General features: G+C 55.1%; 1 protein-coding gene across 3 annotated transcripts in view; it reads right to left on the minus strand.

Moving 5' to 3' along the window:
* Positions 1-24,731, minus strand: part of PPL (periplakin) — a 48,091-nt gene extending 23,360 nt beyond the window's left edge. For 2 of the 3 annotated variants that reach the window (XM_027961713.2, XM_027961712.2), the window contains exons 1-2: positions 24,452-24,731; positions 1,949-2,048 (exon numbers count right to left, since the gene is read on the minus strand). In XM_027961713.2, coding sequence (XP_027817514.1) covers positions 1,949-2,048; positions 24,452-24,513 — 162 coding nt within the window. In that variant the 5' untranslated portion in view covers positions 24,514-24,731. Of the gene's footprint in view, positions 1-1,948; positions 2,049-23,473; positions 23,556-24,451 lie in introns of those variants that run through there. The other variant, XM_042240653.2, reaches the window with a different exon arrangement.
* Positions 24,732-24,975: the final 244 nt, after the last annotated feature.

Raw genomic sequence — 24,975 nt, forward strand, 5'->3', positions numbered from 1 at the left:
GTCATGACTCTAAGCAGATACCATGAGACGAGCGCTGGGGTCTGTTCCTCACACTCTCACAGGCCAGAAAAGGTCAGAGAGACACCAGATGTGAGGGGATGGTCTTCCTCTCTGCTGGTGGAATCATCTTAATTTGCTTCTTTATACTTGTTTATCGGCCCCAAAATGTTCGTAGCGGACACATATTACTTTTATTAGGAGGAAAAAAGGACACACCCCAAAAAGCTGTTTTCATTTAGGAAAGCACACACGCCACCGTGGCAGTCACGAGAGTGGGGAGGAAAAAGAAATTGCCAGAGGGACTGGGTACCAGGGCCAGGGCATGGCCAGAGGGAGGGATGCTGGCAGGGCCGGCTGAGGCCAGAAAGAAAGATGGGGGGTGGAGGCGGGGAGAGGGGAAGGGAGGTCCTGGGGGAGGGAGACCCTAGCGGGGAGCAGAGCACCCTCTCATCCAATCTACCCCCTTCCCGAGCTCCCCCCCCCCCCCCCGGCCCCGTCCCCTACTTCTCACCCAAAGAGTGTCACTCCCCCCACCCACCCGTGTCCCTCAGGGGAGTGGACACCTGGGCGGTCAGCGGAGAGGCAGCATGTCTGGGCCTGGGGCCAACTGTGGGGCCAGCCAGCCTCATGACTTGTCCACCCTCAACTCCCCTGAGCTCCTAAGGAACTGCCTCTTAGTCATGCCTGGAATGTGGATGAAATACAGACGCCCGTTTAAATTCAAATTTCAGGTAAACAACGGATAATTTGTAATATAAGTATATCCCAAGTAGTGTGTGGGAGACACTTCCACCCACAAAAATGTGCATCCTAAACTTCAAATGGAACTGGATATCCTGTATTTTCATTTGCTAAATCTGGCAACACCCACTCTGGGGGTGGGGGAATGGCTCTGAGGTCAGCTCTGTGACTGACAAAGTCCATCCTGGCCCTCTCTAGCCACAAAGAAGGTACGAACTCAACCACTCTGGGCTGGTGGGGAGGGATTCGAAGAGGAGACGGCCAGCTTAGCAGCTCAGAGGTGTGAGCACAGCTGCAGGGCTGCCCAGCCCACGGAGCAGGATCCCTAGGAGAACCTTTGGGCTCGGGCTGGTTGTTATCCCCATTTTACAGTCCCAGAAACTGAGGCACGGAGGGGGGAAATGATTTGGGCCGCCTGTGTCTGAGTAGTGGCGGTGGTAGGGAAGTGAGGATGATGATGCTGCTAATCACAGGGAGCCCTGCACGGCACCCGCATACGTGCCTTGCGCTCAGTCGTGCCTGACTCTGTGCGGCCCCGTGGACGGCAGCCCGCCAGGCCCCTCTGTCCATGGGATCCTCCAAGCAAGAATACTGGAGTGGGTTGCCATTTCCTTCTCCAGGGCATCTTCTGGACCCAGGGATTGAACCTGGGTCTTCAAGGTCTATCTGCACTGGCAGGAGGGTTCTTTAACCACTAGTGCCACCTGCATAATCTCATCAAATCCCTCCAGCAGCCCAGGAGACGGGTGGTGGTTTCCCCCCTTCCGGTGCACAGGGAGGTAAGGTGACTTGCTCAAGGTCACACACTAAGTGGCAAAAACAAGGTCCTAGCCAAGGCCTGGCTCCTGAGACTGTGGTTCTGCTCCAGACAGGGCCCATGGCTGCAGGAACTCGGCGTCTGGGGTGGAGGAGCTGGTATTAACAGCACTAAGGAGGCTCCTCTTCAATGTGTCTCCACCTGGGCACTCTGACATTTGAGACTGAATCATTCTGTGCTCTGTAGGCTACAGAGCAGCATCTCTGGCCTCCATCGCTAGATACCCGACCCTGCACTCCCCAGGGTGCGGTGGCTAAAAATGTCTCCAGACGTGACCACACATCCCCCAGGAGCAGAATCATGCCCAGGTGAGAACCTCGGGGTCATCTAAGCCCTGGGTCCCCAGGGGGCTGGCATCTCGGGGGCACCGGGTGGGAGGCGGGCACTCACGCTCTGCATCTTGGCCTCCGTGTCCACGATGTTCCTCTCCACCTGGTCGGCATTCTTCTGCAGCTGCTCGATGAGCTCCGACAGCTCCTTGTTAGAGACGCTGCAGGTGGAGAGAGGGGAGGTGAGCCGCGGTGGGGGGGTGCCGGAGGGCAGGGGCGGGGTCCTGCCAGCACCCCAGTCTCGCAGGCCGTCCCCAGCCCCGAGCTCAGAGTGGAAGCTGCCCAGTGAGCCTCGAATGGAGCTTGGCTGTCCCCCAGGGCGATATCACTAAAGGCACAGAGCGAGGCAGCGCCTTTCCGGGAATCAGCCTCTGCTCTGGCCATCACCCCAGTGCTTCTATTTGCCACGTTGGCAGAGCACGCTTACTCTGTTCTCCCACTTTTTAAAATTGAGATATAACTCACATGTCATAGAATTCACCCTTTAAAAGTGTGCTAATTCTGGGAATTCCCTGGCGGTCCAGTGGTTAAGACCACACGCTCCCAATGCAGGGGGCCCGGCTTCGATCCCTGGTCAGGGAACGAGACCCCACATGCTGCAACTAAGAGTTCCCATCCCGCCTGTCATGACTAAGACCCGGCACGGCCAAATAAAACAATAAAAGCAAATTTAAAAAACAAAGTGCGTAATTCAGGGGTTTTAGTGTATTCACAGGGTTGTATAACCATCATTGCTATGTAATCTCAGAATGTTTATCACCCCCAAATAGAAACCCCACCCCCTTTAGCAACTCACTCCTCACCATTCCACCCCATGGCCCCTAGCGACCACAGATCCACTTTCTGTCTTTATGGATTTGCCTACTCTGTGCAACATGGGGCTAACTTCTTTCACTTAACAATATTTTGAGGGTCATCTGTGTTGTAGCTAGTGTGTGACAGTGCTTCATTCCTGTTTATGGCTGCATAATATCCCACAGCCTGGCTATGCCACATTTTATTTATCTGGTTATCGACTGATGGGACACTTGGGCTGTTTCCACCTTTTGGTCATGATGGCTCAGACTACTCCGAACACTCGGGTACAAGTTTTTGTGTCAGCAGTCTTATTATTAAATACCTGATACTTTTCTTTCAATCTACTCTTTCTTTATATTTAAATAAATTTTCTAAAAAGGAGGACTTGCTTCCCCATTGTAAACAGAAAACCAAAAGCCTTTGCCATAAAGAGGTAATAGCCAAAATAAATTCCACAGAAATAAGAGGATGGCATTAAGTTCTAGCTGGGCACCTGGCCGCCTGCACACGTTGAAACTGAGCCCTGCCCTCTCCTGCTTAAAGGCAGAGCTTGGCATGCAGGCCCCACAGCCAAGCTAGAGCTCTGCTGGCACCAAGCTGAGACCTCCTGAGAGTTCTCAGAGTGTCTGGGAGAGATTTGAAATCGGAAAGGCTTTCTCATTCGGCGTTTCTGTCTTCTCTCTGGCTGTATCTGTCTGCCCTGCAAAATCTCACTACAGCCCACCCTGGCAAGCACTGCTGGGGGAGAGGAGGGGACCTTGGTTTTGGACTCAGGTGTGCACTGGGGCTGTGTGACTTGGCCAAGCTGCTGTCCCTCTCTGTGCCTCTGCTTCCCGCTATCAGATGGGCCTTTCCCAGCTGGGTGTTAGGAATGGGAGTGAGGCTATGCAGGCAAAGAGCTGGGCACCCTGTAAGTCTCACGAAGGTTCATGATTATACTTAAGGAGCCTTAATGATCATTGTCCAGCTCCTTGTTTTCTCTAAACAAAGGAGGAAACAAAGACCAGAAAGGGAAAGCAACTTGGTCATCGTCACACAGCTACCCAGCAGTGGTTGAGATTGGCACTTAGACCTCCAATCTCCACCAAAGACCTCATATACTGACTCCAAAGATTGAGGGCAGGAGGAGAAGGGGACAGAAAGGATGAGATGGTTGGATGGCATCACCAACTCAGTGGACATGAGTTTAAGCAAACTCAGGGAGATGGTGAAGGACAGGGAAGTCTGGCGTGCTGCAGTCCACGGGGCTGCAAAGAGTCAGACACGACTTAGCGACTGAACAATGGCAGGGTCTGAGACTCAACACTGCAGATGCTACTGATGCTGCGGGGGAAGCCGGAGTGGTGGAAGGAACAGGAACACGAACAGAAGCTGCAAGACTGTCCAGCTCAGGCCCAAACCTTGCCTGGGGGCCTGCTCTGTGCCAGGTCTGGATACACAGGCGCTAGGAGGGGAGAGGGCTAGGGTCTTGGCGAACGAGACCCAGGCCACACCCTCTGCAAAGAAAACCAAGGAAGCAGCCTTTTCCCAAGTGGGGCCCCAGGAACCCTGGTCCTGTAATTGCTCCTGGAATGAAAGCTTTGTCACTCAGGGCGGTTAGGAAAACCCGACCCCTCAATAAGTCAGTAAAGGCTCTGAGAAGTCCTGTGGTGGAGAAAGCTGGTATTCAGTGGAGCACCCAGGAAGGCTCAGAGGAGGCGACTGTGCATGGAGGCTCTGGGTAAGGTGGGGTGAGGCTGCTGGGCCATGGGCCGACTCCCATTGCCCCCTACCTTGGCGTGGGCTGGCCACGTGGCACATGTGAACACTTCCGCCCTCAACCCAACCCCAGCCGCTGACCCCACCATGGCCTCAGCAGTCAGACGTGGTGAGTCTCAATCCAAATATTTAACCGTGACAGCCAAGGGCACCACTGTGACCCTGCAGTGTGGGTTAGGTGGGGGCCTCTATCCCTCTCGGGTCCAGCCCAGCCACACCTCAGGGCAAGGGGCCAGCTCCCAAACCAGGCCCCTCACTGGTTGGGACGGGTTCAAGGAAAGCGCCTCCTGGACCACACCCTGGCCAGCTCATTACTCCAGCCGAAGCCCAGCACCGGAAGGGGACACAGGGCAGTGGGGTGGGGACAGCCAGCTCCATGGACCTGGTGCTCCTGGTGGGGAACAAAGGACAGCTCGGCGGAAGCGTGTGGTCAGACAGGCGTGGGTTCCAAGGCCTGCTGGACCACTTACTGCTGGGACCGTCCCAGGCAAGCGCCTCAGCCTTGAGGCGCCTCAGCCTCTCCGTCTGTCTTCTGGGGATGACCACGGAGTCACTGTAGTAACTTGAAACCTAGCGCACACGCTTCACCAGACATCAGACATGTCCACAGACACAGCCCCGGTAGCATCTTCACCCCAGCTCTCTAGGGGAGGTGTGTGTGCCCCTTTACAAGCAAGGAAACCAGCAATTCTACTCGATAGATATCAAGAGAAACGAAAACACAGGCCCACATAAGAGCTTGTACACAAATGTTCACAGCAGCAGTATTCACAGCAGTCAGGAAGCGGAAACAACACGAACGTTCAACTAGTGAACAGATGAACGAAACGCAGAGCATCCGTACAACAGAAAACAGGGATGAAACGCTAACAGGCTACAGTGCGGAGAAACCTTGAAACCACGAGGCTAAGTCAAAGAGGCCAGACACAAAAGGTCCACTTACATGAATTGTCTAGAGTAGGCAGATTCACAGAAAGAGAGAGTAGATTAATAGTCAGGAGGGGCAGGAGACAGAAGGGGAGGGAGTGCTAAAGGGCGTGAGTTTCTTTTTAAGGTGACGAAATGCTCTAAAATTGATTATGGTCTGCATTGTTCTAAGTCGCTTTAGTCGCATCCGATTCTCTGCGACCCCATGGACTGTAACCCGCCAGGCTCCTCCATCCATGGAATTCTCCAGGCAGGAACATTGGAGTGGGTTGCCATGCCCTCCTCCAGCGGATCTTCCCAACCCAGGGATCGAACCCAAGTCTCTCACATCTCTTGCGCTGGCAGGTAGGTTCTTTACTGCTAGTGCCACCTGCGAAACCCCTGATTATGGTGGTGGTCATTAATTCTGTGAATATACTCAAAACAACTGAATCGTACACTTTTAATGAGCAAACTGGGCTTCCCAGGTGGCTCAGATGGTAAAGAATCTGCCTGCAACGCGGGAGACCTGGGTTTGATCCCTGTGTTGGGAAGATCCCTTGGAGGAAAGCATGGCAATCCACGCCAGTATTCTTGCCTGCAGAATTCCCACGGACAGAAGAGCCTGGTGGGCTCCAGTCCACGGGGTCGCGAAGAGTCAGACGCGACTGACCACCTGAGCACAAGCACGGTGAGTGAACTGTATGGTGAGCGAGTTATGTCTCAACAAAACTGTTCTCAAAAACATTGGCAAGTGCCATTTACAAGTGGCAGGGATATGTTTCTTCTGCCCCCACCCTCTTGAATGGTCCCCAGCTTTTATCCTGTTTTCCGTGGAGGCTGGGCCAGCTCTGGGTTACACCCAGCTGCCTGGAAGATGCTAGTTAAAACCTCACAGAGGGTTGACCATGTGCCTGGCTGGTGCTAAGCAAATCACATCCAGATGAGCTCATTAATCCTACCACCCACTGAAGTAGCACTGCTCTCCCATTTTACAGATGGGGAAACTGACGCACAGAGCCATTAGCTCGCTTGGCCACAGTCTCACTGGCTAAAGCAAGGCAGAGCTGGGATTCAAGCCCATGCCTCTGGAGCAGTCTCAGCACTTCTGCCTTTTGGGTTTGGAGTCCCAGATGAGAGGCCCCCGAGGGTCCTGCCTTCCTCCTGCCATCCAGCTGGCCATAGGAGCGGACATGTGCTCCCCTTGAGAGCCGCAGAGCCCCACACCAGGAGAACAGGAATGCGGGTGAGTAGGGAACCTGCAGGGGCAGGGGTGGGGGGGTGCGGGGGTGGATGTTGTGTGTGTGTGTGTGTGTGTGTGTGTGTGTGTATGTGTGTATGTGCAGATCCCAAGAGGGTTGAGAACTGGCTGGGCCAGTCCAGCTTTTCATCCAGCTAATGGGCCACACTGAGGCAGCCAGACACGGCCCCTGGGGGACTGTCGGCCCAACTGATGGAGGCCTGGATACAGATCTCCCCTACCAGCCTCTTCCGAGTCCGGTCCCACTCACGGAGATGGGGATCTCTGGGCTGAGCCAGGAAAGCTGAGGTGCCCATCCCCAACCCCTCCCGAGAAGGGAAGGGACCAGGGAAGAGGATCTGAGTGACAGGCTGGGGGAGGGACACACCCAGCCTCCCTCCACTTACTCAGAAGTTTAACACGGATAGAGATGCTGAGGGCAGTGGCCGTCGGCACTGGTAGGTGCCTCAGGAGTCATCAAGCCCCACCTGCTCATTACACAGGTGAGCAAATTGAGGCCCTCAGAAGCGCAGGCACCCGCCCAAGGTCACACAGGGAGCAGCCAGTGTCCACAGCCAGACAGGGTTCAAATCCTGACTGCGCTAACCATCCGTGTAACCTCGTAACCCAGCGCCACGAAAGGCGAGGGACAGATCAACAAGAGGACGCTGCGGGAGAGGTGGCGTTCCACCGGCACGGTCAATATCCCCACCATGGAGGCGGCGCAGTGGTGAAGAACCCGCCTGCCAACGCAAGAGATGCAAGAGATGCGGGTTTGATTCCTGGGTCGGGAAGATCCCCTGGAGAAGGAAATGGCCACCAGATCCAGTATTCTTGCCTGGAGAATCCCATGGACAGAGGAGGGTGGGCTATAGCCCGTGGACTTGCAAAGAGTCGGACACAACTGAGTGACTGCGCATGCAACCTTGAAAGAGCTATTTTCTGCTTCTGAATCTCAGTTTTATCATCCATCAGATGGGCAAGATTCATCCTATCTAGGCAAGTGAGGTGGGTGGTGAGGGTCAGGGTTACTTCTGGGACCCTGGAATCAAGTTTCAAAGACCACTTTGGGGTTCGAGGACTGAGCTAGAGATTTACAGCAGCCTCTGAGCGGATTAGACATCATGTCAGCTCACGAGTGGGGTGTCACCAGTTTCACCAGCACCTAAAACAGTGCCTGGCACACTGGAGACACTCAGCAAATATTCGGTCTAATCACCTAGCACACTGCAGGGGTCCCCTAAGTGGTGACAATGCCTATCCACAGAACACTTCCCCATGCACCTTTACTCCCCGAAGGCCTTTCCATCCACATGAAACTGCGCCCTTACATTGCTCCCTGATCTGTGCATGAGGTTGTGCCTATGGACCCCCTTTCTCTCCCGGGGAACCCCGCTTGCCAGTGGTGCTTGGTTCTGTAAAAGAAGTGAGTGAAAGTCGCTCAGCCGTGCCCGACTCTTTGTGACCCCATGGACTATGGCCCACCAGGCTTCTCTATCCAAGGGATTTCCCAAGCAAGAATACTGGAGTTGCCATTCCCTACTCCAGGGAATCTTCCCGACCCAGGGATGGAACCTGGGTCTCCTGCATTGCAGGCAGATTCTTTACAGGCTGAGCCACCAGGGAAGCTGTAAGCAGGTTCCTTCTAAAAAACAGGAACTTCACAGCACCGAGGACAGCAAGGTGAACACCACCAGGGAGAAGGCACCTCAACACAGGGGACATGGCACCCCCTCAGAATCCTCCCTGGTAACGCACGACCCACAAGCCATGGATGGGAGCCAACAGACAAACACAAAACGCCTTACCAGACCTCTTCAAAACTGCCGAGGCCATGAGAGACCAGACTAAGGAACGGTCAGACGGGCAGAGATGACTGAATGCAACCTGGGGGCCTGGAACAGGACGAGGCATCCGGGGAAACTGGGCAGGCAGAACGAAGTTCATAGCTCAGTTGTTCTCTCTTTAATGTTTTGGCCACAATGCGCGGCATGTGGGAGCTTAGTTTCCCGACTGGGGATCGAACCTGTGCACCCTGCGATGGCAAGACAGTGAGGAGGCTTAACCACTGGACCACCAGGGAAGCCCTCATAACTCAGTTGTTTTTGTTTTCTTTCTTTAAAGGTTCCTTCTAGATTTCCCTGGTGGCTCAGACGGTAAAGAATCTGCCTGCAATGCAGGAGACCCAGGTTTGCTCCCCGGGTTGGGAAGATCCCCTGGAGAAGGAAATGGCAACCCACTGTAGTATTCTTGCCTGGAGCATTCCATGGACAGAGGAGCCTGGTGGGCTACAGTCCATGGGGTCACAAAGAAACATGACTGAGCTAACTAACACTCACTTTTTCATGTCTAGATTTCCAGGTTTTCCAGCAAAACCCTATAGAAGCAGATCTTTCTGGGCGATGGTGTGTCTAGGGATGCCCATCTTGACAGGTTGGGCAGTGGGTGCTGTGGCCCGAGACCCCACCTGGTACTAATAAAGGCCAATGGGACCCAGGTCTTGGCTGTCTCCAGAAATGGTCCTCTCAGCCCAGCCCAGACTTTGGTCAGACAAGGTAAATGGGTTTCACAAGCCAGGTGGAGTCACACCCTGCAGACAGGGGTTGTTTTTCCAGAGAATCCGCCCTTGTTTTCTTTTCCAAGGCTGAGGACGCTGGAGTCTGGCGAGGGCCCAGGTCCCATCCGAGGCATGAAAAGGGACCCCGTTTCCTTGGCCCGGTCTGCGTATGAGACTCCTGGTGCAAGGAGGGCACGGCCAGGGGGACGTCTGGGGCTGCCTCAGAGTCCCATGACTGGGTTTGAGGACACTCTGGGACAAACAATCGCTTTCTGGGTCTGAGCCTGCACGCACCAGCCTGGAACAGGCGTCTCTTTGTCCTTCAGGATGTGCTCTGGGAGTTAGAGCTGTGGGGAGATGGCCTGGGAGCCTCACGGGGCATCGGGCACCCTCACTCCATCACCAGAGTTAGAAACTCTACAAGCACAGCCTGGCCTGCTCTGCGGGTGGCTGCTCAAAGCCCAGGAGGTCAGCTTCAGACTGGGGAGCCGGGGCTGGAACCCCGTGCTGTGAAGCCCAGGGGGGTGGAGTCTGGTCAGTGGGCCGGCAGGAAATCCGATCAGAGAAGTGGGGACAGAGGCGGCACTCCGGGCCACCCAGACTCTGCGGATGCTCCACGTGGGGAAAGAGCACCCAGGGCTCTCGCAGGACCGTCAGCCCCACCTACCGCCAATTACCCCTTCATGCTTTACTTTGGGTGGGGAGCCCCTGGCCCTTTCCCACGATAAGCCATGCCGCAGTATAACCTGGTGGTTAAGCACCCGGACCAAAGGCAGGCGGCCTAGATCCGGATCCTGACTCAGGCCTTATTAAGCTGTCAGTTACCTAGCCTTCCTGAGTCTCAGGTCACCCGTCTGTCACTGGGGGTCACGGCAGTCCACACCTCTCAGGGCTGGGGCATGGTTAACTGAGAGAACAGGTACAAAGTGGTACCTTGCAGGCAGCCCAGGTTCTCTGCTTCCACCCAGAGTCACCACCCAGGGATCTGGGCTCCTTTTAAGGAGCTGATAAAAGCTGGCAGCCAAGGCCCCATGTCAGAACCCACAGGCACGGGGGAGCTGGGAAAAAAAAAAAAGCCCCTGGGTCACCCAGGCCATCCGCACTGATCTTCACGCAAGCCCAGACCCACTCTGCTTCCGCCTTGTGGATGCCACCTCGCCCGGGCATGGGGAATTCACAAGCCACCTCAATATTTGGGAATGTCTCCTCCAGCTCCTGCGGGGAGGGGCCGTGCACATACACGGGTAATGAGAGGGCGCAGCCCCAGCCCCAGTCTGGAGGAACCCTCTTGGGTCTGGAGTCAGGATTAGGCCGCTAGGCTTGGGATTTGAGGGGTTTAGGGGGTTTCCACTATGAGCTTTGCTGTACCTGGTCTGCAGCAGGGACATGGCCGACGGGCAGGGCGGAGAGGCTTTGTCTACCCAGCTGTTCAAGCAGAACCCGAAGACCACCCCAGACCCCTGCCTCTGCCTCCCCTGGTTCCATCTGGGAAGAGAGCCCTGTGCGTCCGTCTTCCCTCTGGCCCTAAGGCCCTCACCTTGATCAAGAGCATCACCTCTCGCCTGGACCAATGTAATGGCCACGCCCAGCCATCTCCTTGCACTCTGACCCTTGCTGCCCCCAGCCAACTTCTGCGCATTTGTCGGAGATCAGGTTTGTCGATGCTCCCAAACACGCTCAGAAGAGAGCTCGCTCTCCTGTCTGGGACCTGCCTTGCCCGGCCCAGCCCTTCCTGCTGTCAGCTCTCTCTGTCCCGGTCACCCTGCAGCAACTGGTCCATTCCTCTCCATCCTGCCTGCAGGGAGGGAAACTGAGTCAGCCTGGCCCAGGGAAAGAACAGAGACTGAGAGAGCTTGGGCAGGTTCCTTAGCCTCTCTGTGCCTCAGTTTTCTCATCTGCAAAATGGGAATAAGAATCAGCCTCATCCAGAGGATGGAGACAGTTCAAAGAGAGGAGGCTCGTAAAACACTTTGGACCTTGGACGTACGTGTCACACCAGAAAGGCTCAGGATTGTTGGAATTTTGGTCTGTTTGGCTCACTGCTGTGTCCATGGTGCCCGGCACAGAGCTCGTCCCAGCAGTAATCTAATGAACAGCTGCTGGCATTTGGAATAACAACATGTGCTGTTTCACCTGCCTACCTTTAATTTCCTTGTCTGCACAATGAGGTTATTGGATCCACTGACTGCGTAGCAAACAGAAAGACATATCTGATAGGTGGAAAATGTTCCCAAGGCAGATAGGGTGGGGACTAGGTTGATTTGCTTTCAAAGCCACCACTGTCCAATAAAAACAGAATGTGAGTACATTTGTAGTTTAAATCTTCCTAGTAGCCATGCGAAAAACATAAAAAGAAACAGGTGAACTTAACTTTTATACACCATTTGATTTAACCTAATATAGCTAACGCAGGAGACATAAGGGATGCAGGTTCAATCCCCGGGTCAGGAGGATCCCCTGGAGGAGGGCATGGCAACCCACTATTCTTGCCTGGGAAATCCATGGACAGAGGAGCCTGGCGGGCTACAGTCCACAGGATTGCAAAGAGTCGGACACTACTGAAGTGACTTAACACACACACACACAGCACAGCTAAACCATTATTCTGACAGTCAATAGAACATTATTAAAGAGAGTTTACATTCTCTTTTCCTCAACATCTGGCATGTGGTTTATACTTGCAGGGCATCTCAGGTTGTTCTATGCATATCTCACATGGCAAGTGGGTAACAAATACGATGGCATAGTTCTGGGTGATTCTGCAGCCCCTACACCGCTCTGCGATGAGCCCACAATGAGTGCAGCCCATCAGTCCTGCCATAATGAAGCTGGAGGAGGCTCGGAACATTAGCGCCTGGTACCTGCGTGCATCACAAGGTAGTTATCAGCATCCTCGCGTGCATGCGAAGTCACTTCAGTCATGTCTGACTCTTCACAATCCAACAGACTGTAGCCCACCAGGCTCCTCTGTCCATGGGATTCTCCAGGCAAGAATACTGGAATGGGTTGCCATGCCCTCCTCCAGGGGATCTTCCCAACCCAGGAATTGAACCCACGTCTCTTACATCTCCTGAATTGGTAGGTGGGTTCTTTACCACTAGCACCCTAGGGCCACGTAATAAAAGGTCATTTCCTGGGACTTCCCTGGCGGTCCAGTGGTTAGGAATCCACCTTGCAACACAGGGGATGTGGGTTCGATCCCTGGTTGGGGAACTAAGATCCCACATGCTGTGGGGCCACTGAGCCTCAACTAGAAGGTCTGTGTGTCACCGTGAAAGATACCCTGTGCCACAGTGGAGATCCTGTGCACTGCAACTAAGAACTGACACAGCCAAGGAAATTAATAATTAATTGGAGGAAAAAAAGGTCATTTCCTTTGCTTCCTGCCAGTGTCCCACCAGACCCACACAGACTGGCCAGACACCTGCCCAAGGCCAGGTCTCACCTATGGGTCTCTGGCTGCCTGACTTCAAAACAATCCAGGGCTCCCAGCTGTGCTCAGCAGAGCGCGGTGCCTGGGTGCGCAGCACCAGAGCACACAGACCACAGCCCCACACCCTTTCCCGGGCCCCCAGAGCTCCAGTGTCTTTGCCCATGGCCACGGGCCAGAGCCAGCCACGCCACCCTCCTTCCTGGGAGAATGGCCTCTTTCCTGACCCACCTCCAGGGGGTCATACCACTACTGAGGGGCCACAGCCCTAGCATAAGCCCCCACCCCAGCAGTCGCTGCCCACCTAGCACTGTTCTGTCACCTGTCGGTCACGCCCAACATGCTTTTTCTTTCTGGGCGTCAAGATGGGAACCGGCAGGGACAGGGTGTGGCTGATGGTGACGGCCCTTCCTCCCTGGCCAGCGCCATCTCACCTTCCAGGCCTGAGTCAGTCCCCACGTTCTGGTCCTTGATGATGTCCACAGTCCCTCCCTTTGGGGGTTAATTCTGTCTCAGTGGGTGCGAGCAGAGCTGGATGATCAGTCTCGGAATGTCTGGCATGCACAGGAGCCCACACCTCTCCTGGGAACCAGCCTGTCCCAGCCTCACCCCTCCTAGAGTCCACAGAAGGGGCCTGACCTCCTGTTCCCCATGGTCAACCCCTTCTGGGTCCTGCCTGCCTCCAGGGCCTAAGCGGCCCCCAGAGGAACCTCCAAGTTCATCTTGGGTACTAGGTGGCCCCCTGACCCCACCTTCTTTAAACACTGCCAGGCTGAGAGAGCACAGGCTTTCACTCCAGGACACCTGCCCTGTCTCTACCGCAAAGGCACACACAGGAGGTGCAGGAAATGACTGAAGAAACGCATAGCCAGACACTGAGAGGACTCACTAGGTGCCCATCACCCGCTCAGCCTATTCCTGCAGCATGTCCTGACACCTGGCAATCCTGGGAGAAACACGCCCTTATGGTAACTGGGGGTACTTTTCTTAATTCTATTAGGTGATAAACTTTTGGACAATAAGAATTTACTCATCTTTTGGGAGGGGAGGACCCTTCTGTAGCCTTTAATTCCAGGCTTTGCACAGGCTTGGGGCTCAATAAATACAGGTTGAATTGAGCAGACACTTTATAGCATGTGAATAATTCTTCTCTCCTCATTTTTCAGATGAAGATAGCAGAGGCTAAGAAACCTGCTCAAAGTCACACTGTTAGGAAGTGATAATGTCAAGATCCGAAGAGGTGTTAGAGCCACCTCCTCAGAACAAGAGGGATGTCAATATTGTTGTTCAGTCGCTACGTCGTGTCTGACTCTTTGTGACGGAATGGACTGCAGCACGCCGGGCTTCCTTGTCCTTCACCATCTCCTTGAACTTGTTCAAACCCATGTCCATTGAATTGGAGACGCCATCCAACCATCTCATTCTCTGTCACCCTCTTCTCCTCCTGCCCTCAACCTATCCCAGCATCTGTCAATACTATTCCACAAAGTGATGGGGAGAGATCAAGGACAGGAGACAAAGCAGAAAGGCGTTCACCACCCAGGGGAGGCATAGTGACTTACATCTCGTTGGCATCTTCAGCAGTATAATTAATCCCAGTGGTTGAGTAACCATCAGTGGTGGTAGTTAAGGCTGAGTCATTCATTCTCCTAAGATGCCACCATGAGGGGCTCCCAGCCTGTCCCTCTGAACAGGCCAGGCAGGGGGAAGGAACTGGTATGACAGAACCCCTCCCTGGGCCACGCCCTCCCCCAGTGTCTGACATGGGTTCCTGCTTTGATCCTAACAACCCATCATCAAGCTTGGTACTATTATTGCTTCCCGTGCAGATACATAAGCTGAGACTGGGGAGGAAGGCAGACCTGCCTGGGGCCAGAAGGTTAGTATCCACGCTGGTGACTGTTGCCACCCCCGTCACCTTTCCAGATCGTCAAGATTTCCAGATCTTCAGTAATTGCTGAATAAATTTTCACCACACCCCCAACTCCTTGTCATCTCTCTGCCCCTCTTACAGGCCCTGGGGACAGGCCCTTCTCCATCAGCAAGTCCCTGGAGCTGTCAACATGCTTAAAATGTCTATTTAATTCAACACTTATTTACTGAGCCCCCAGCCTACACAAATCCTGGAATTAAGAGCCACAGAAGAACCTCCACCAAAAGGTAAGTAAGTCCTTATTGTCCAAAAGTTTATGGTCTAATAGGCAGGATTTAGAAAAGCTCTCCAATAACTGTAATTCCAGAGATTCAGACTGTTTGGGTCAGGGTATTTTCATCCACTCTGCCCACTTCAGGCCTTGTATCCTAATTTAATTGTGAAAATAAATGTCAGTCCCATAAAATGCAAGAAGAGAGCAAGAAGAAAACAAAGAGAAAGCATGATAAATAGGAAATAGAAAATATATGGCAGGAGCAGGTCCAAACACAGCAGTCAGTACAATAAATGAGAATGAGTTAAACTCACCCGCTAAAAGATAAGACTCCCGGGGAGAACATGAAAACAAAACAAAAGCCAGCTCTACGCCATTCTGCAAGGCACACATCTAAAATAAAATTACATAGGAAGCTTGGGACTAAAAGAATAGCGTGCGATAGACCAGGCAACTGCTGCTTCAGCTGTTTTAAAGCAAGAGCAAGGTGCAGCGGTGGCTCAGCGGTAAAGAACCCACCGGCAAAGCGGGAGACGTGGCGAGACCCACGGGTTTGATTCCTGGGTCAGGATGATCCCATGGAGAAGGAAACAGCAACCCACTCCAGTATTCTCGCCTGGGAAATACCATGGGCAGCCCACGGGGCTGCGGAAGAGTTGGACATATCTTAGCGAATAAACAACAGCAAGGTACATATAACTCTATGGACAAGTTACACTGCCCCTTTACTCAGGGCACTGTAAACACCGGGCTTGACGGCTGCATATCAGAAGACTGAAGTCCGGGCCCCGCCTCACTGATTTTGACCTAACTGGTCTGCCATAGGACCTGGACATCACCTGCAAGGCTCAGATAATTTTTTTTTTTTAATTTGGCTGCACCAGGTCTTAGTTGCAGCACGTGGGACCTAGTTCTTTAAGCAGGGATGGAACCTGGGCCCCTGCATTGGGAACTTGGAGTCTTAACCAGTGGACTGCTAGAGAAGTCCCAAAACTCAGATGATTCTAACGTGCTGGCAGGGCTGGGAACAAGGAAACGAGCCAGAGTCATGTGCTGCGAGGCTAGACCAGCAGATCGAGGAAGAATTCCCAGGTCTCGGCAGGAAGGAAGTCTTGTAGAGAACAGTACACAGAAAACATCCAAAAATTACCAGACTGACAGGCCGACTGACTGACGGGCTCCCGACTAGAAACCTCAGCGATAATTAGCTGGGTGTGGAGGGATTTACTGTCTACTAATCCTCGGGAAGTAGATTCTACAGTGAGAAGGCTGCTGGTGGGAGTAACTACAGCTCTGTTTCATGGTTTAACTTGCTTCCACCCAGGGAAGGCCTCCCCACCTCGGGGCCTCATGTCAGGCATGTGCTTTTGGGCTCTCGTTACAGACACACACACACAGAAGTTCAAACCTCTTTGAGTAACACCAGGGTGTGTCTTGGAGATTTTTGCAAGATTTAAATGGGGCTCAAGCCAACTGTCAGAGAAAGCAATGGCACCCCACTCCAGTACTCTTGCCTGGAAAATCCCATGGATGGAGGAGCCTGGTGGGCTGCAGTCCATGGGGTCGCACAGAGTCGGACACGACTGAAGCGACTTAGCAGCAGCAGCAGCAAGCCAACTGTGACAACCCCAGTTGTTAGGACATCATTCCAGGTTCAAAACCAGTGGACCAGGAGTACCGGCCTTCAAATAGGAAGCACCTACTATGTGTCTGCTGCCTTTACACACATCATCTCCAGTTCTCTCCATGATTCTACACGTCTCTAACTTGTAGATTCAAAACAGACCTCTCACTGCTGCTCACTGAGCACCTACTATGCGTGAGGCAGCATTCAGGGGGTGTGGGAGTGACCACACAGTCTGCAAAGCCCCTACCTTCATGAAGCCCACAGTGGGGCAGGAAGGTGGCCAGCAGCAACACAGCTGACCAGAGGCACAACTGGGCCTGGAAAGCAGATCCACGGCTCCCAAACCCAGGCTCTTTCTACTCTACCTCCATCCCTGACCTCAGCCTCAGCTTCCGTCTCAGTAACACGGGGGTTTTGCTGCCCAGTTTATAGTTGGGAAGAGTCGAGTTCCTGATGCAGAGCAGCAGGATTGGAGCCTCCTCTGTTCCTGATGGCACAAACTCGGAACCTTCAGCTGGAACCCAAAAGTCCCCATCCCAGCATGGAGAAGTGAAAAGCCCTCAAAGCCACAAGTCTGACATCTGAGCCCTGGCTGCTGGGGCAGTAAAGAATTCTGCACAGGACTGTCTTCCGGCAGCTCCGCAGCCTTCCAGAGTCAGCAGGCCGCGGGTGGGGCGGAGCCTCCGGCCAGCCAGCAGCCCACTGTGCATTTATAAGACCTGACAAGCCCTCTGTCCAGGAAAGGATGGGCTGGGTGACCAGAGGGGACACCCCGGCAGCCAGCTCATCTGTTCCTGGCTCAGAGCCGCTGAGACTCTAAAACACTGAGCCTCACCTGGAAAAGACAGATGAGGGCACTGCTGTCTAAGGACAATACAGTCATAATTCAGGACGGCTGTTCCTCTGCACCTCAGCCTCAGAGGCTGTCACGTGTTCACACCTCTCCCAGCTCCTGGCCGTGGTTCCCTCCCGCACTTCTGAGTCTCCGCATCCAGAGCTCTCCATTCTTGCTCCCCAGGCCTTGGACATCTCCCCCCGCTGAGGCCCGCTCCCTCTTCCTCTCTGCTATCTCCCTGCTGACTGGACTCAGATCCAGAACTGCAGGCTTCCCTCCAGGCTGGATCAGCTGCCAGCCCCCCTGGTCTAGCCCACCCCTCACTTTTAAAAACTTGAAAACTCTTAACCTAGCTCAAACGTGCAGAAAAGTATGGAAAAGAATGCCACCGAGACTTCGCTGATGTTGCCACTCAGCCATAAGTGTTTCAGATTTTTTTCAAAAACAGTGTTATTATTTAGTACCCTCTGAGCCCCCTCCTCTGGGGGAGCATAATTTTGGAGCCACTGGTTTCTTCCTCAGTTCAGTTCAGTCGCTCAGTCGTGTCTGACTCTGCGACCCCATGGATTGCAGCACACGAGGCTTCCCTGTCCATCAACAACTTCTGGAGCTTGCTCAAACTCATGTCCATCAAGTCGGTGATGCCATCCAACCACCTCATCCTCTGTCGTCCCTTCAATCTTTCCCAGAATCAGGGTCTTTTCCAATGAGTCAGTTCTTCACATCAGGTGGCCAAAGTATTGGAGTTTCAGCTTCAGCATCAGTGCTTCCAGTGAATATTCAGGACTGATTTCCTTTAGGATGGACTGGTTGGATCTCCTTGCAGTCCAAGGGATTCTCAAGAGTCTTCTCTAATACCACGGTTCAAAAGCATCAATTCTTCAGTGCTCAGCTTTCTTTATAGTCCAACTCTCACATCCATACATGACTACTGGAAAAATCAGTAGTTGGACCTTTGTTGGCAAAGTAATGTCTCTGCTTTTTAATATGCTGTCTAGGTTGGTCATAGCTTTGCTTCCAAGGAGCGAGCATCTTTTAATTTCATGGCTGCAGTCACCATCTGCAGTGATTTTGGAGCCCAAGAAAATAAAGTCTGTCACTGTTTCCCAATCTATTTGCCATGAAGTGATGGGACCGGATGCCATGAACTTAGTTTTCTGAATGTTGAGTTTTAAGCGAACTTTTTCACTCTTCTCTTTCACTTTCATCAAGAGGCTCTTTAGTTCCTCTTCACTTTCTGCCATAGGGTGGTGTCATCTGCATATCTGAGGTTATTGATATTTCTCCTGGCAATCTTGATTCCAGCTTGTGCTTCATCCAGCCCAGTGTTTTTCATGATGTACTCTGCATATAAGTTAAATAAGCAGCCTGACAAGATATAGCCTTGATGTACTCCTTTCCTAATTTGGAACCAGTCCGTTGTTCCATGTCTGGTTCTAACTGTTGTTTCTTGACCTGCATACAGGTGCTGGTGACAGGGCCTGGGGCCCCAGCGGGGCTGCCCGCTCTGGAGGCAGGGAGCCTAGAGGCCAGGGCAGGGCTCAGTCTGCCTGGAGGCAGGAAGGGGCACTGGGGGCCTCGCTCCCTAGGCTCAGGAGGACAGAAGACCCATCAAAAGCAGAGAGAACAAAGACCAGGGGCCATTTCCATCTCCCCATTCCTAAGACAGGTCAGGGCAGGCAGGCAGGCTGGAGAGTGGCAGGTGGCGCTGGCAACACCCGACACAGTCCTGCCTGGAGCAGAGAGGAGCCAGAAATCTCTTGACAAGGAGCCTTGGACATGTTCTCAAAGGCAGCTTCTCCCCCAGCCCCCAGGGCCCTCCAGAGGCCCCTCACTCTCCTAGGAGTGTTGCCTAAAAGGTATGACTTCAGTTAAGCCTCTCTCCAGAGGAGCTCCCTGTGTCTGAAATGCCACCATTAGCAGCCACTGTTACATGTTCAGCTCTGTTCTGTCCTGAATCTAATTCACTGGGTCTCATTCCCTCTGCCAACAGCACTGGGCAAGTGAGGGCAAAGCCAGAGAGAGGGGAGGTGCAAAGGGTTGCTGGGCGGAGTCAGGGATACAAAACCCAGTGACTCCACCATCTGGCCTGGGGCAGTCCCCAGAGACAGCACCAACCCCAGGTTGAGGTGGGGAGCCCTACTTTCCTTCACCAGGGGCCCCAACATTGGCCATGTGTGAGCCGTGAGCCCAAGGCGAGTACCTTTACTCTTGGCCTCAGTGTTCCTCTCTGTGAAATGGGATACCAGCAGTAGCCTTACAGGCTCGGCGTCAGAATGAGATTTCATATATATATGAAACATCCTTTATATATATATAAACATAAACATCCTTTATATATATATAAAACATTTCATATATATATATATAAAACAACATGTCTGTGCTGGGGGCACAGCAGGTGCTGAGAAACGGCTGGGCGGATCACTCCAGTCCCGGCTACCCGTGGAGTGGGAGGTGAACTTTGCTGACAGGGCCCTCCTGCAGACTGTTCGGGCTGTTCAGCCGACACTGATCAATGCATGGAGGTGTGTCTCTCCATGTGTCTTCTTAAGGTGTGTGTGTGGGGTCCACCTGAATGCTAGGGCGAAAGAATGGGAGTCAGCTGACCTCCTGTGCCCCTGGGGCAACAGCCTCCACAGCTGGAAGGAGCCCAGCTGCCTAGTCAGCCCCGTTCTTAGCACCATCCTCATCTTTGGGGCTCAGCTGGTAAAGAACCCGCCTGCAATGCAGGAGACCTGGGTTGGATCCCTGGGTTGGGAAGATCCCCTGGAGAAGGGGATGGCTACTCACTCCAGTATTCTGGCCTGGAGAAATCCATGGACTGTATAGTCCATGGGGTCACAAAGAGTCAGACACAACTGAGCGACTTTCACTTTTCATCTTCAACAGCAGTGTGCAGTCACCACTGTCACTGCCTTGACTTACTGAGCACTCACTGGAGCTGGGCCCGTCACATGCATCATCTCACTTGAGCCACTAGCAACCTCACCAGCTGATGGCTGCTGTGGATGAAACACTCCCATTTCATAGATGAGGAAACTGAGACTCAAGTGTTTTGTGACCTGCCCAAGGACACATACCTCAGGAGAGGCAAAGCTGGGGCTTGAACCCACACCTGGATGACATGCTCTTCATCACCGAGGGACCCAGGGTACCCCAGCTAGCTTCCAGGAGGACACACGCCCCTTTCACCAGCCTCCAAACCCTTGGGCCCTGCCTCCCCCACAGGATGTCCCCATTAGGACTGGGCCATTCTTGTAGGACTTTGCCTAGGTGAGGTCAGGAAGTGAGGCCAGGCTGCTGGGTGCTCACTGGGACCGAGGTCTGGGTAGAGGGACAAAATTAGTCCCATTTTACTGAAGGGAAAGCCGAGGCTTCTAGCGAGGCCAAATTTCTTTGCCAAACGCAAACACAGGCAGAGTTCGGTCTAATTGCAGAGCTGGGTCTAACCATCCATCCTTCCCAATGACAGTTCAGACACATCCTAGGGAGTCCTCCCCGATAATCCAGGTCTCCACCCTAACCCTGACAGATCTCACTTCAGACCAGTCAGGGAGCAACAGGGCCATCAGGCTGGAAATCTCATCTGTCCAGCGCTATGCCTCCCAAACTCTCAGTGGTTCCCATCACTACCATGACACAGTCCTGCAACCACAGCGGTAATTAAGCAAAATTCCATCAAATGTAGAGACTGTCAACGTCTCCTCCACAGCCACCCCTACTCCCCGGAATGACACCCCAGGAGTTGTGCAGTGCACTGCCTGTCCATCGTGGCGTTCAGCTCAATCCCAGCTACATAGCAGGTGCCTACTCAAATGTATTCAACAGTTATAACTACCACAGCTGCTGTGGAACGAGGCTTCCTGTAATTCTCAACCCTTTCCCTGCATTATTCCCTTTAATCATCATGTCAACAATATCACCAGGCAGGTAGTATTTTTATGCCCATTCCACAGCTGAGAAAGCAGAGGCTCAGAGAGGCCAAGCAGCTCTCCCCAAGTGGCACAGCTGGAGAGCAAGGACTGGCCAGGGCTGTACTCTCAGCATCCAAGCAGGGCAGTAGGACCGGGGCCCCTCAAGGCCCTCCCCGCTGAGCTGGACACTATCCTTGGTGACCTTGCAGCAGCAGCCTGACCCTGTCATTAGCGCAGGTGTGAACACCAGTTCCGACACCTGTCATCAGAAACCAGGGCAGCGGGAGCAGCGGGGCTCACACCCAGTTCCAGCTGCTGCCAGGCTGACAAACAGGGAGGGGCGGTTTTCTCCTAAGGGGCTCTCCATTCACGAATTCCTGTTCACTTGTGCCACCCAGAGCCTGCGACCGAGGGGTTGTGTGCGAGTCACAAGTACTGGCTCCTGAATCCCCTTTACTGGGGGCAGGGATGCTGACCCTCACTCTGGGCACTTCCTATGAGTCTGGGGAAATGGGGGGGGGGGGGGGGGGGGGGGGGGGGGGGGGAGGTGAGGGGGGGGGGGGGGGGGGGGGGGGGAGGTTTGCAGGGGGTGGGCGGAATCCTCTCCATTGTTATGTTGGCTCTTCCCAGCAACCCCACTTGGAAGATATTAGTACCAGGCCTGCCTTGCAGATGAAGAAACAGATTCAGAGAGGTTCCTGAGCCTCTCTGGAACAAGAGGCGAGGTGTTCAACTGACCACCTCAATGCTGAATCTCACTGGCAACCCTGCCTCCCCCAGACGGAAGAGGAAGCCCCCAGAAAACTCAGGGTGCAAGAGTAACTTAGGGGTCAGCAACCTGTGACCAGCGACCGCATCTTAGAGCTATGGGTACAGGGCCAAGCACTGGGTAACACTCAAGAGGCTACCTTCGACCCTGCAATCTGTTCCATGAACTTGTCTCCACCAAGGGGAACATGCTGGGCTGGCAAGACCACGGTCACCTGGCATCTACACAGGGCTGTGACTGTGCAAGGCCACGGGGCCCAAAGGAAGAATCTCATCCCATCTTGGGAAGAATCGGGGAGGGCTTCCTGGAGAAAGAGACCTCCAAGCTGAGATCACACATTCAGCTAGGGGCAGCGGATGGCTGCCTTGGGCCAGGGGTATTTCGAAGTGCAGGATCCATGCCCATTAACCCTGAGTCCCCGAAGCTGTAAAGGATGTTAATTGCTTCCTTCCTGCCCTCTGCTGGGAAGGCCAAGACCCTCCCAGATTGTCCAGATTCATTATAACCTTTTGTTAGGTCCAAGCCCAGCCCTTGGGGGACTGGACGGATGGAGAGCTGGAAGAAGGGGAAGCTCAGAGGGATGAGGGAGGCGGAGAGCAGGGCGAGGCTGGCCCATCTCCTGGTGTGTGGGTGTGTGCATGTGGGTGGAGGACTGGAGGGGCCCCGGTCTTAGTGGGGGGAGAACAGCACAGCCCTCCCTGGCTGGCACGGAGCATCTGGTTGTGCAACATCTGAAAGACTAGTTCAGGGACTGGACGGGACCCCAGCTGGGCTGGAGAGCCAGCTGGACCTGGCCACTGAGGAGCAGAGCGCAGAGCCCTGCCCAATCCCTGGGGCTGGGAAAGACCAGGGAGGCTTGTGTGTGTGTGTGTGGTGGGGGCGGGGGTGGGAGGGGATCCCGAGAGGGGAGGGAAAGAAATGCTTCTAAACTTGAAACAAGGCAAAGGGGAGAAGGGGCAGTGGGGTCACAGGAGAGGGGAGTTTCTGAAAAGTCTGGAACTCAAAGGCATGGAGGGCCCACACTCTACGTCTCAGGTGAGGGCACCGTGAGATGGCTGGATGGCATCCCTGACTCGATGGACATGAGATTGAGCAGGCTCCTGGAGTTGGCAATGGACAGGGAGGCCTGGCTTGCTGCAGTCAATGGGGTCACAAACAGTCAGACACGACTGAGCAACTGAACTGACTGAACAAAGACATGGAGGGCCCACCCTCTCCACACCATGCCCAAGCTGCCTGCACCTGTCAGACAGGTCTGCCTGGGCTGGACCACGGGGGGCAGGGTGGGAGTGCAGGCCAGGGTCTCCTCGCCTTCATCCCTGGCCTGGGAGAGAGTGAGGGACTGCTTCCAGGGGAGGGGGTCTCAGATGAGGGCACTTTGGGGTGGATACACTTGGGCAGGTGGGCTCTGCAATTTTTTTTTAGTTTCCCCACCTGCCTGAAGCCCCTTGTGGATAAAGGCTCCCTCCCATCTATAGCCCCTGCCTCCTTTTCCCTAGAGAGAGGCCAAGGAAGGGTCTGAGGTCCTGCCCCCTCCCTCAATCTCAGCATCTCCACTGAGGTTCCCCTAAACCGGTTATTAAGTGAATACATTAGGCTTACCAAGCAGACGTGGACGTGGGCTGCCGTTTCAACGCAAACACATCGAGACATGTCATTCCCTTCCCAGGCGGCCCTGGGAACCAGAGGCTCTCAGAGACGCCGCCAGTTTCGGCGCTGGTTGGCGGGGGGGTGCTGGGGGCAGCCACGCCCCTGAGAAATCATTCAGGGAGAAGGCCCGACCGCCCTCCCAGGAGCTGCGCAGACCTCGGGGTGGGGTAGGGAGTGTGGACCAGGGGTGCCTCAGCCCGGGTTCTCCCAACCCGACCCCACACCCACGGATTCCTCCGAACCAGGCTCTGGAGCGCAGGATGGCAGGTGCCGGAAAGTTCTGCTGCAGGTGGCACGTTCCCCGCCCCCCAATTCGTCCCCTCACCTCTCGCCTCCCCGACTCCAGAAGCACCTGTGCGCCCCTCCAAGGAGCGCTGGTGAACGTCCCCCGACACGCCCCCGCTCCAGCTCAAATTCACCGCGTGGGTGCGCCCCTAGACGGTGCTTCTGTCCCTGCACACACCCTCGCCCCCGTCGCCCCCCACCCCGCCCCGCCTTGGGTGTAGCGTCCGCCGGACACACCACTCTCCACCTGGGCGGTGCTTCCTAGCCCGCGAGGACCCCTGGCCCAAGAGCGACCGCGGGACGCGGAGACCCCCACCCCCACCCCCCAGTGACTCCACCTCAGTACCTTGCTCTCTAAGCGCCCAAGCCAGTACTCTCCCGGCTCCTAGAACTTTCCGGGGCCAAACAGCGTGTTTTCCTTCCGCGCCCCCGGCCCACCTCCATTCCCACCTCGGCCGTGCTTCCCAGCTCAAGGGTGGCCCTCGGGCGCCCGCGTCCCCGCGCGCCGCGCACTCCAGGCTGGGTTCCCCGCCCCGCGGAGCTCCCAGGGCGGTGCGCACCCCCTCCCAGCCGCCGCGGCCCCGGAGGCCCGGCCGTTCCCCTCACGGCCCGGGCCCCGCATCCCGGCCCAGCGCGGCCCCTCACCTGCGGGTCCGAACCGTGGGGCTGTATTTGCCTTTGTTTCTCTTCCTGAAGAGCGAGTTCATGGTGGCGGCCGGGCGGGGCGGCGGGTCGCTGCGCCGGGCTGGGCACGGGGCGGCGGAGGCCCCGGCGCGCACCGAGGGGCGGGCAGCCTGCGCAGGTGAGCGGGCGGCGACGCGGGAGCCCCGAGTGCGGCGCGGCGGCGGCGGCCCGTCACTACTCGCGGGGGGCGGGGCGCCCGCAGGCCGCGGCTGCCCGCGCCGCTCCCGAGAAGGTGGCGCTTACCTTCCCGGGGGCGGGGCGCCGGGGGGGGCGGGGCGCCGGGGGGCGGGGCTTCCAGGCGCTCCCTCGGCCCCGCTGGAGCGAGCTGGGCGCCCAGCCTGGAATCTGGGTGGGGACACGGGGTCCTGGGAGGACCCGGCCCATCCCACCCCACCTCCCAGCGCGGACGCTCGAGAAGCTGGGCAGGCGGGCGGAGGCGCACTGGCGGCTCTTCCGAGCGCGCTCCGCGGCCCCCTCGCCCCTGA

This window comes from Ovis aries, chromosome 24 (genome assembly GCF_016772045.2).
Source record: "Ovis aries strain OAR_USU_Benz2616 breed Rambouillet chromosome 24, ARS-UI_Ramb_v3.0, whole genome shotgun sequence".
Classification (NCBI taxonomy): Eukaryota; Metazoa; Chordata; class Mammalia; order Artiodactyla; family Bovidae; genus Ovis; species Ovis aries.